Source organism: Terrapene carolina, unplaced genomic scaffold (assembly GCF_002925995.2).
Source record: "Terrapene carolina triunguis isolate 2854851 unplaced genomic scaffold, T_m_triunguis-2.0 Scaffold58, whole genome shotgun sequence".
In the NCBI taxonomy this organism is placed as follows: domain Eukaryota; kingdom Metazoa; phylum Chordata; order Testudines; family Emydidae; genus Terrapene; species Terrapene triunguis.
In genome coordinates this window covers 56,421,142-56,433,675 of record NW_020664409.1, presented here as the reverse complement: position 1 = coordinate 56,433,675, position 12,534 = coordinate 56,421,142, and the positions used below count along the sequence as shown (strand labels likewise).

Here is a 12,534-nt window from a genome sequence, read left to right as displayed (position 1 = left end):
TTAAAAGATCCCCTTTTAAACATACAGTCCAAGTGCCTCAATCTGCATAAGTATCTGCTACTATTGATTCTTGCATGACTGTTGCTAGTACAATAGAGTTCAGTGAGACTCTGCAAAGATTCAGGGGTCCCTGCTAGGGATCCCCAGTGTGGGGACCATATCATAATCCTGTAGAACAATTTACTGAAAAACTATTCAAAGAGAGCTACTACAAACCTCAGCTATATCAATTTAATTGTTATTGTCTTAGAATAAATTTCACCTGATAAAATAGTGCAGAACAAGATATCCTCTGTTGGTTTTGTTGTGTCTGATTGCAAAGTTCATGTAATACTTTATAGCTTATAAAAATAATATGATGTAATGCACTATTTCACGAAAAATAACATATTGCCAACAGCCCAGTACTGATGTATAACCCAACAATAACAAACCAGTGTGCATGTGCAATTAAGGAAATGTTATTTCAGTAAGGAAACAGATTTTAATTTTAAGCTTCTAGTGAGTGATTACTAAATTACTGTAAGAATTATTAAAAAAAAAACTTAATATTCCTCCTTTCATAGTTAAATTCTATTGTGAAACAAATTCTGAAAAATTGATAGACACTACCAACTAAGACCCATGGTCAGTTTGTTGCTAAATTTCCCCAGGCACCTAGCTGAAAATGCTGGGGAAGATTTGACTTTTGTAGTAAAACGGTAAACAAATCTGTAATTTAAAAATAACTATAACTATTCAGAGTCCTAAGCCTTTGCTCTTTGATTATAGCAAATGTCTCTATTGATAAATAAAAATCAGAAGCTTTCTGACAACTCTCCCTATAATTCAAAGCAAGTATTAAAGCAGATCAGGAGTTTCTTGTCAAACAGTATGTGAAAAATCCAAGTCCAAGGACATTTCTGTGTATTCAATTCTATTTTAATCTCTTTACCATTTCATCTGTAATGAAAAATACCTAACTAAAAGCTAAAAAAAAAAAAAAAAAAAAAAAAAAGTCAATGGTTATTGGAATAGGAAATTTTATTAACTTTAATCATTGTGAGCAAAAATGAAGAATACTCTTTGAATACAATAAAATATACATTCCAGTGATTTGTTTCTATAGTAGAGTGATAACTTTGAAAAAGTCCTGTGTACAGCAAAGGTAGTGTCAGTGTAAAATATCTTGCCAGCATGCCTCAAACCTATTCTGGAGGGACTGGCTTTTGGAGTTTGAAGTTAGTTTGGTCTCCAGGCATATTCCATTCCTTTATCCTCTGTTGAGATTGCCAACAAAAGATGCCAATGAAGAATAAACATGTTGCCCCCGGGCTGATACAAAATATTTGGGACCCTCCTGCACAGTTGAGGGGCTGGCAAATAGAAAAATCATATATTGACTTGTAAACTGTCTGAATTTGATAAGGAATGCATTGAAAAAATAAATTTGGAATCCCATACTATGATTTTTAACAATCACTTTTTACAGACTATAGCTGCATTTTAAATTAAGTTACTAGAGTAAAGTGTCTTGAAATCACACCACAATCAGCTAATCTGGTTCCAACAAATATCTGGATTTAGAGACACAGCTTAAACAGATCCCATTAAATAATATCCTTCAAGACTGCAGAAATGTTATTCAGACTCCAGAAAACCATGGTCCCAGTTCAGGAAAGCATTTAAGCATATGCTTAAGTGCATCCATGTTCAGCAATTCACTTAAGCATGTGCTTATGTGCCATCAAGATCAATGGGACTAAAATATTCGCTTAAATGCTTTGATGAACAAGGATGGACAGCTGAACTGAGACCCAGGTGTGGAAGTAATTAACAGACGGGTGTGTATTGGACTCTATGCTCTTGAAGACCTGGTTTCTGGCACCACATCTCAGGTCAAAATTGACTGGTTCTTTCAACTGGTTGCTTTGCCAAACTTAATCATACTGCTTGGTTTAAGGCTTCTCAGTTACAGGGGGGTAAATTGCCACAACATAGGCTAAAATATGGTTTTAATGAGCTCTGCATTTCACAATACACAACAGATTGTTTACTGTAGTCAGCGATAGGGAATTAGAGAATTCTGCTCCTCATCAGTGTCAGAACAGCAATCCAGAGTACATTGGGTTAAAGAGTTGGCAAATGTTTGGCAATCATGTCACAGAAAGGACGTAAAACACTATTTAGAGCAAACATCTGTAGTTAGTAAAATGGTCTAAGTCACTGGAGCCCAGAGCTGTATGAAAGGATTTGTCCAGACTGCACATATGTTCTCAAAAGGGTTTTAAGATGAGTCAGACCATAAATGTGTAATTTAATAACTAAGTAGCCTTCAGAACGTTGCTTCCAAATGCCATTTGCTGGATCAATTACTTTTGCATTTAATAATTTTTCCTGAATCTGTAAAGGATATTTGACCTTAAAACCTATATAAGTGTTAGTGAAAGAACTACGGTAATTTAAATATTTGTAAAAACCAACAAAAGACCGTCTAAATTTTAGCCAAATTAGCATATTCATAAGACAGTATTTTGGATGACTACTTATTTACCATATGTTATGCTTGTACCAAAATAACATTCTGCAGATTTTTCAAGGGTAAAAACAATTAAAAATCTTATTAAGAAGTTTGAGTTAATGGTGTTTGTCTCAACAGGAAAGAATATGTAAACTGAAATTATAATTGTAAGTGTGATCGACCTCAACCAAGCCTAATAAGATGTTAGGCAGATGATTACCATGATCCTATTCTGATCCTGTTTCTTACCTCTTCCAACAGCATGGACAACCGATGGACCAAAGCCCCGGATTTGGAATCCAAGCCCATCTGCAGAGTCAGGGATCTTCACTGTCCTAATACCAACAGAGACTCAAGATCAAATATCAGATGTTGACATTTTGTTCTTTAAAGTAAAGATTGGTCACAGTGGGAAAAGTAACAGGTAGTAAAAATCTGCTTAAACTCCTCCCTGCTATGTCTCATAATTTTTAAAAATAAAAAGAGCTAAAGGAAAAGGAGAGCTGGTTTGGCCAAAGCTATTTATTCATTTATATTCTGCCCTATAGTGCTCATCACCTACTACTTGAGCATTTCACATATAGAATGATTTTACCTTCACAATACCCATGAAAGCAGGAGAATATTATTCCATTTTACAAAGAGAACTCAGTAAAATAGAGATTAAGGCCTATATTTTCAAAAGTGTCTATTGATTTGGGGTTCATCTATTTTTGACCCCATATGAAACACTTTGAAGGGGCCTGGTTTTCAGACATTGCTGTTTTACATTCTTGCTATATTTACCTCATGATGCTATCAAAAAATGAAAAATGTGTCAGTAAGGACTACAGGTTAAACTTTTTCATTTGACGTTCCTATAAACAATATTTGAAAAATTCAGAAAAATTGAAAACTTTTCTCCCAAAATTCCAGTTTTAAGAAAAGGCCAAATTTGAATGAAAATTTCATTCTGAATTTCATTCATTATGAATAACAGAGAAAGCCACAGAGAAATACAAATAGGAGCAAAAAAGATAGAGGACTGATCATGATGCTCTTATTCAGTAAGGACATCAAAACTTGGCCCAGAGATAATAGCATGATGAGACTGTAAGACTAAATAGTTGAACTGTTATGAGAAAGGTAATTCCATTTAATGGAAAATTTCAATATTTCAAATTGGTTTTGTTCCAATTTGGAACGAAAACCAATAATTTCAAAATTCTGGGCAGAGCCACAGACCCTGGAAGCCCTGGACTCCCCAGCTCACAGGTAGCCCACCTGGTGGACTGCCCCAGAACCACAGACATTGGTAGCCCTGAGATCCTCAACTCCTGAATAGTGTAACTGCTGGGCTCCTAAGGAGTGTGGACTCTAGATGCTTTGGGAGCCCAGGCTGCTGAGGAGCTGAGAACCTGGAATCCAGAGCTCCCAAGTTCTCAGCTCCCCATCAGTCCATTAGACAGGCTACTGAGGAGCTGGGAAACCTGGCAGGGTTCTGTTGGAACTTTGTCAGAATAGAACTGTTTCCAGAGAACATTTCAATTTTGGTGAATTAGCGAATTCCAGTGAAAAAATATACTCTCCTTAGGCTGCAGAGCCCAAGCTCCAGCCCAACTAGTGAGAGCTCCACAAGACCAAATCAGTCGACCTGGGCTGGGAGGTTTGCTGCTGTGGGCTGTGTAGATGTACCCTTAGGCACTATGGTAATAAACAATCATAATAATTTTGAGAATTGGAAAGAGATAAATGTAATTTTAAAATACGTTCACACAATATGGTAAAAAAAAAAATCTTCCTTCAAATATAGTGTGAAGTATAAATCAGCTTCATTATTTCACTTCTTGTTTATAGCAGGGGAAGCTGAAAATATGGTTGGCACTTGGAGACAATTATAGGCAGAGCCTGAATACAAAACCTTTTGCAGCCCAGGCATCTCTCTAAAAACTGATGTATTTTACAAACAGATTTTTAAAGACTGTTGGATATTAACTAAAGCTGGGGAAAACTCAGTGGTCTCACTTTGTAAAATTTCCACACAAAATGCATTATATAAGCATCTCTCCCTACTTCATACACACACTCTGGGGGAAACTATGTAAGACCTGAGTCTTGTAGAACTCATTAGTTTAAATTGGCTTTGTGTTGTGGACAAAAGCTGAGACATATTCATTTTCACTTAGGACTTCTATCAAGATTTGAACTGAGGTCTACACAGGTAAAGGCCAAAGCACTGACCCAGTGCACCAACTAGCCTGCAAATATTAAGTTTTTCTAATTTTACCAATATGGGACTCAATCCTGAAGCTTCTGTTCACAAGGAGTTCCACTGACTTCAACTGGGGTTTTTCCTGAATAAGGAATTCAGGATCAAGCCTCTCCCTAGCAGTACTGTTTTAGCAGAGATTGGTAAATTTTGCAATTAACCATCCCACAACTCATTCTTGAGAACATTCATAACACATGCTAAGACAAACAGTAATCAATCCTATAGTCTCCCCTCACTAGTCACTGGATAAAGTTGTCTTAGATATAGGATACCCAACCTTGAATGCAGGAAACTGCTTTCAGACATGAACCCTTAAATATTGGACAGAAGCCTGATGAAAACTTAATAAAAAAGCTGTTTATTATATTTGCTGTATATAGTATATTGCACTTTAATTTTGGTTCTTAATAGAGAGGCCTTTACCTTGCAGACTGTGCCAGAAAAGGGAAGCAATAAATACATTTTTTAAAACAAGAAACAAAAGGGAAGAAACCAAAGGTTAGCACAAACACATAAATACATATATACATTATTACAAAGATGTAGAGGTACATTGTGCCTTCAGACACAGCCCCAAACAAAAGGTAATATGTAAAATGTATCATCCCAAGAGTACATCCAGAGAGCCACTCCTCTATGGCACAATTCTTCCCTTGCTTTCCCCCTTATTTTGTGTGGGTTTTTATTAGCGGGACATCCCAGTGCCAAGATGCCCCTCCCTGCTCACCTGCTCTGGGGTGTGGATGGGAGGACAATTCTCTTTTCTTCCAGTGCAGATCCACACTACAGTTAGCCTGTGCATCTGTGTAAGGGACGGGGAGGGGAATTATGATTCCCCCTATTCTGTGCAGCCATGTAGTCCAAGTCACAATGTAGTCCTTAGTGTAATTTTGGGCCTGATTCACCGCTCTCTTAGGCTAGTGTAAAGCAGGAGTAACGCCATTAAATTTACTGGACCTATGTGGTGTAAGTAAGGGTTAAATCAGACCTTTCATTCCTCTGTTTCTATTGAATACGTGCATTTACGGCTTAGACACAGATGAAAAGAACTGAAGAAGTTGCACAGTAAACAGGCACTCCTTACTTCTTTTACATAAAGGGGACGCCAGTCACGTAAGAATTGTCAAAAACATTGTATTGTGAGGAGTCCAACTGTTAATAAAGATCTTGAGAGGGTTACTTTTTAATCCTATGTACTTTATTTGTAGAACCAGAATAGAAATGCAAAACACCCATTAGATCATTGAGTCTAACCCAGGCGAGGTCAGGACATAGTCCCTAGACAGAGGAAGTTTATTAAAAACAGAATGTCAGCTAAGTGGGTCAAAATTCCCTATATATTCAGAGAAACTTCATTTATACTTGTGGTTTCTACGTGTATTTAAAATGACAGACTTGAACGTCAAAAGTGACTGATGTTTTCCCTTTGCTGTTGTTGGCAGATAAATGTAATGCAGATAAATGTAATACAGATAAACTGAAAGCAGATTGATTAGATGTGAGGCCTGGCATGTTGATATTGTATTAATCATTTTATTATTCAAGAACAATACTTTTGCTTGCTCAGATAAATGTATATGGGCCATTTAAGTAATTTAAATAACCTCTCCACAATAGTACACCTTATCCCAATAATGCAATAACATTAACTCAATGCTGTCTTTCCTGTTTACTACCTAGACATTTGCCTTCTAGAATTCACTTCAGTTATCATTTTTAAAATTCCCAAAACAGGAAGCACAACTTACTCCCTTGGTTTTGTGCTCACAAGTACCCTGAGGGGCCTTCTGCTGTTTAAGCATGCTTTCAGGAAGCAATCCACTTCGTTGAAGGGTCTCAGAAAAACTAGGTCACCATTAATGGCAAATATCTTCTTCCCAACTTCCAGGCCTGCCATCTAGGTGAGGGGGGAGGAAAAAAACAACACTTGAGCATTTTGCTTTGTTTTGTTCTTGTTAGGTTTGGTTTTTATAACCAACATTGTATTGATTTTGTCTGCCTATAGACACGCCCATTAGGAGTCAGTGATATAGACATTCTTTTTAGTCTCCTCCACACAGCATCCACAAAACAGCCCTAAACTATACCTGGAAAAATGTGGATTGTAAACTCCAAGTTTCAAAAGCACCTAGCATAAAGGGCCCTGATCTTGACTGGGCCCTTTGGATACTCTGCAGTACAAATCAATAGTCTTAATTATTAATATAATGTAGATAATGTGACCGCTCTTATTGGGCCAACTTTTATTATTGCCACATTAACTAACTTCCCTACCTGTTGTTCTCTAAAAAAACTGAAACTTACTTTCAAATATAGAGGCTTGCTGAATATTTTAAGAAGTATGTGAATATTTCATAAGTTACAAAAACAAACCATAAACTCAAAAGTTTTGAGTTTCACACCTTTGAGTGAGGTATACAACATGTCAGGTCAAAGATCAAACTATTGGCCAACTAGGGAAGAAACTACCTCCAGCTAGAATGTTGCAGGATGTACAGAGCTGCTCAAGGCATCCTCCAAGTCTTATTGCCACTTGAGAACAGGGCAGTACTAGACAGTTGACAACACAAAATGGAATTACGGAAAGATAACAGAGCTGGACTCAGGCTGGATATAACTCTATGGTTGCACCATACCACTTATTTGTTGTGTCTCCTTTAGGGCTGTCGATTAATCCCAGTTAACTCAAGCGATTAACTAAAAACAATTAACTGCTATTAAAAAAATTAATCGTGATTAATCGCACTGTTAAACAATAGAATACCAATTGAAATGTATTAAATATTTTTGGATGTTTTTCTACATTTTCAAATATATTGATTTCTATTACAACACAGAATACAAAGTGTACAGTGCTCACTTTATATTATTATTTTTATTACAAATATTTGCACTGTAAAAATGATAAACAAAAGAAATAGCATTTTTCAGTTCATCTCATAAAAGTATTATAGTGCAATCTCTTTATCGTGAAAGTGTAAGGTCCAAACATAGATTTTTTTTGTTACATAACTGCACTCAAAAACAAAACAATGTAAAACTCAAGAGCCTACAAGTCCACTCATTCCTACTTCTTGTTCAGCCAATTGCTAAGACAAACAAGTTTGTTTACATTTACGGGAGATACTGCTGACTGCTTCTTATTTACCATGTCACCTGAAAGTGAGAACAGGCATTCACATGGCACTTTTGTAGCCAGCGTTGCAAGGTATTTACGTGCCAGATATGCTAAACATTCATATTCCCCTTCATGCTTTGGCCGCCATTCCAGAGGACATGCTTCCATGCTGATGATGCACATTAAAAAAAAATGTGTTAATTAAATTTGTGACTGAACTCCTTGGGGGAGAACTGTATGTCTCCTGTTCTATTTTACCCACATTCTGCCATGTATTTCATGTTATAGCAGTCTCGCATGATTACCCAGCACATGTTGGTTTTAAGAACACTTTCACAGCAGATTTGACAAAACACAAAGAAGGTACCAATGTGAGATTTCTAAGGGTAGATACAGCACTCGACGCAAGGTTTAAGAATCTGAAGTGCCATGCAAAATCTGAAAGGGACTAGGTGTGGAGAATGCTTTCAGATGTCTAAAAAAAGCAACACTCTGATGCGGAAATTACAGAACCCGAACGATCAAAAAAGAAAATCAACCTTCTGCTGGTGGCATCTGACTCAGATCATGAAAATGAACATGCATCGATCCGCTCTGCTTTGGTGCATTATCGAGCAGACCCCATCGTCAGCATTGTCTTCTGGAAGGGTGATTGAAGCATGAAGGGACATATGAATTTTAGCGCATCTGGGACATAAATATCTTGCGATGCCGGCTACAATAGTGCTATGCGAAAGCCTGTTCTCTCTTGCAGGTGACATTGTAAACAAGACATGGGCAGCATTATCTCCTGCAAATTGTAACCAAATTTGTTTGTCTGAGCAATTGACTGAAGTAGGACTTGGGTTCTAAAGTTTTACATTGTTTTATTTTTGAATGCAGTTTTTTTGTACATAATTCTACATTTGTAAGTTCAACTTTCACTATAAAGAGATTGTACTACAGTACTTGTATTAGGTTGTAATCAAAAATAATTATAAAATGAGCACTATACACTTTGTATTCTGTGTTCTAATTGAAATCAATATATTTGAAAATGTAGAAAACATCCAAAAATATTTAAATAACGGGTTTTCTTTTATTAACAGTGCGATTAATTGTGCGATTAAAAAAATTTATTGCACAATTAATCACAATTAATTTTTTTAATCGCTTGACAGCCTTAGTCTCCTTTTATCCTAATCCCTATCCCACAGTGAGATGTAAAGGCCTTTACCAGTTCTAAAAATCTCCTTTGTAAAATAAAATCTCAGATAGAATATTTTACTGTCACACTTCTCTGTATAAGTACAGTTAGTCCCGTTCATGTCAATGCGAACTCTGTATATACCCCACAGAGGTCTATCTGAAGCAATGCTAATGTAAACACAAGCCCTCTAACTTACTCATTCAACACCTCAAACTCTATATTTTACATTATTACAAATAAAAATCATAAAAGCCTTGACACACCACATTTATGGGAAATAAATCAAATCAATGTCTGCGGAGTAGAACACGTTTTATTTTCATTCATTACATTTTCTTCTCAACAGTGCTTCTGCCACTCATGAATAATGATGCCACTGTAGTCTATGTAGCACATGAAAATAAATATATTTATAATTTATGTATTGTATCTCTAAGTTCATATATTGGAAATCATAAGTAAGAATAAAATGATAGTAATAGCAACAGTCATAAACAAAAATGATAAAAACAATTAAAAACAACACTTTTTTTCTTGAAAAAACAGCCAAATTAAAACACTACATTATCTTAAATTTTCAAAATTGTATATCAAAATACAGCTGTAAGTGTACATTTGTAAACATTACCATAAAATAGAGACAAATGTCAGACTATATATTAGTATATGTTACCTCAGCATTTGACCCCTTCTCCACTAATTTAATAATTGGTAATTTGTTTTTGTCTTCTAAACCAAAACCATAGCTGCCTTCATTAGACTTAATCTGAAAAATAAAAATAAAATTACACAATTTGCCTTTCCATTAAACAATAATGCATGGTGTTTATTTAACATTATTGAATCCTATTTATTGCTTGCCAATTATCATTCAATTTGTTTACTTACCAATAGTGACTTGGCTATGACATTTTCCACTACTTTTAAATCATGTTTCATAAGCCTGTGCTTCATATTTGATCCTTCCATTTCTTCATCCGCAAAAAAGCGAAAAAGAAGTGGCTCATCTTTAAATTCACTTTTTTCTAAGACTTTATGATACAAAATACAAAGATTAATCCTTTTATTATGAATTCCCGAATATATGTTTTTAAAACAATTAAATATTGGTAAAGTGCTTACATAGATTAAATGCTGCAAAGCTGTTTTAGAGTTAATTCTACACTAGAGGAGTTTGAATTTTCATAATAAATTACACTTTCTAATTGTCTATTTTAAAATGAATAAAAAAATCTTAAACAAATAATGACTGAAGGGCAGTTGAGGCCTCCCCTCTTCCACTTCTCCCAGTTTTACTAAAATGCTATTGAGGAAATCATCTTTTCCATTGTTTCAATCAGAAGACCCATGCCTTGAATCTTTTTATTGGCTTCTTGTCTCTGATGGCATCACATTTAACCTCCTTGTCGTCAACTTCAAAACCCTACATATATCTCTGCTCTTACTCCTCTTTTTTCCTCTTCTTACTCTATACAATTCTCCTGATATTCTTGTCTTCCTCTTCCCTGGGGCACTCTCTCCTACTCTCTGCTTCACACTTGGTCACACTCCTCCAATACTCACCTCTTTCTCATTCACCAAATGCCTCTTTTCTCTTCTTTAATTGCTTTTTAGAATTTCACTTCTTATAGCAATCCCTCCTACTTTCTTCTCACATTCGTTCCCACATTCTCCCTTTACTGAACTCTTGTGCCATGTCTGGTCTTTCTGCATTAGTGTTGTTTAATGAAAACTGTGAATGCATCTGGGCAAGAATCATGTCTTTGTCAAGATTCTGGGCTAGGGAGGCACAACTAATGGCAGGAGCTTGGGATTCCAGAACTGAAGCCAGGGGTCAGAGCCGTAACAGGGTCAAGAGTCAAGCTGAGGAGCTTATATAGGGACAAGGAGCCAATCGGGGATCACTAAGACCACTGTCAGCCAGATTCCTTGAGGCAGAATGTTCCATGGCATTGAACCTCAGTGGATTGAGGGTCACAAGAAGTGGCCCAGTTACAGCTGCTGCTGGGTGGCACTGTGGGGATGTTGGCTGCTTAATAATCCTCCAGGCCTGAGTTCAAGTCCCATTGATCCTGACTTTACTATAGCACCTCCCGTTGGGAACTTGGGGGCACCCTGGTGGAATATATAAGCAGCCCTTGATGTAAAGCAAACAATCCCACAATGGGTGTTGTTCCTTACTTACTGTTTCAAGGTTTCTGGGGAGGGGCTTCTCCTTCATAACTGAATGGATTAGGGACAGGTGGTCCTGGGGAATGGTGGCATCCAGGAAATTATGGGGCCTGAGGATGTGTGGTGACTCAGTGTGGGGAAAAGTTGTGGTCAAGGAGGTAGTCCCCTTTTCCAGACAGGGCATCGGCTGCCTTGTTCTGGGCTCCTGGGTGATAGTAAAATTAAAGCATGTGAAGAACCAGGGCCCATCAAAGCTGTCTTTGGTTCAGCTCCTTACCCTTCTGAGATACTCCAAGTTTTTATGATCTGTATATATCTTCTCCAAAGGTGGCTTTGATTGTTAGAGCCTTCTTATCTAAAATCTCATCATTTTGTTCTGCCAGTGTGAGTTTATGAGAGTAATAGGCACAAGGAAGCAGGTGCTGTTGGGGGCCAGATCTTTGGGAAAGTATTGCCCCAATTGCAACATTAGGTGTGTCGGTCTCAACAACAAAGATCTGCATTCGACTGGGATGAATCATGATTGGAGCACTGGTGAAGGCCGTCTTGAACTGGTTGAATGCCCATTGACCAGGTGAAGGGGGTATGTTTGCAGACGAGCTTATTCTATGGACTATCTGTAGAGCCCTCCGTGGATACAAAATTTGTATATGCATCTGATGATACACAAACATGGTCTGCAGACAGCCGCAGATATAAAGCGGATATCTGCAGATTTGCAGGGCTCTAGCTATCTGATCTTAAAACCAAGGAATGACGTGTCTACAAAAATTAGTGAACTCCAGGAAGCATTGAAGCTCCATGATGTTCCAAAGGGCTGCCCAAGTCCAAACAGCATCCATCTTTCTGGAGTCAATTCAGAAGCCCTTATTGAACAAGATGTATCCCAATAACTCCATGGAATGCTAGTTGAAGCTGCACTTCTCAAGATTTGCACATATGCCATGTCAGTGGAGCCAATCCAGAACTGACCAGATGCGTTGAGTGTGCTGCTCAGGGCTCTCTGAGAAGATAAATATAGGATCAAGATATTCTATATCCAGGAGTAATAGTCTATCATGAAATATCTCATTTGCAAAGTGCTGGAATGCTGTTGAAAGATTGAATGGCATTACCAAATATTTGTAGTGGCTGTACTGGATTCGAAAGGCAATTTTCCACTCATCCCCTACATAGAGCCACACCAGGTTAAAGGCTCCACGGAGGTCAAGCTTGGTAAACTCCTGGGCTGATGTTACAGAGTCGAACAATTCCAGAACGAGTAGGAGAGGGTACCGGTTTCTGATGGTTACCTGTTTAAGGGA

At 37.2% G+C, this 12,534-nt stretch overlaps 1 protein-coding gene across 1 annotated transcript in view; it reads right to left on the bottom strand.

Annotated features, from left to right (window-relative positions):
- Positions 1-12,534, bottom strand: part of PREX2 (phosphatidylinositol-3,4,5-trisphosphate dependent Rac exchange factor 2) — a 288,646-nt gene that overhangs the window by 135,419 nt on the left and 140,693 nt on the right. Inside the window, exons 16-19 of the mRNA XM_026662446.1 lie at positions 9,947-10,089; positions 9,732-9,824; positions 6,500-6,648; positions 2,750-2,835 (exon numbers count right to left, since the gene is read on the bottom strand). Of these exons, the coding sequence (XP_026518231.1) occupies positions 2,750-2,835; positions 6,500-6,648; positions 9,732-9,824; positions 9,947-10,089 (471 nt within the window). The remainder of the gene's footprint in view (positions 1-2,749; positions 2,836-6,499; positions 6,649-9,731; positions 9,825-9,946; positions 10,090-12,534) is intronic.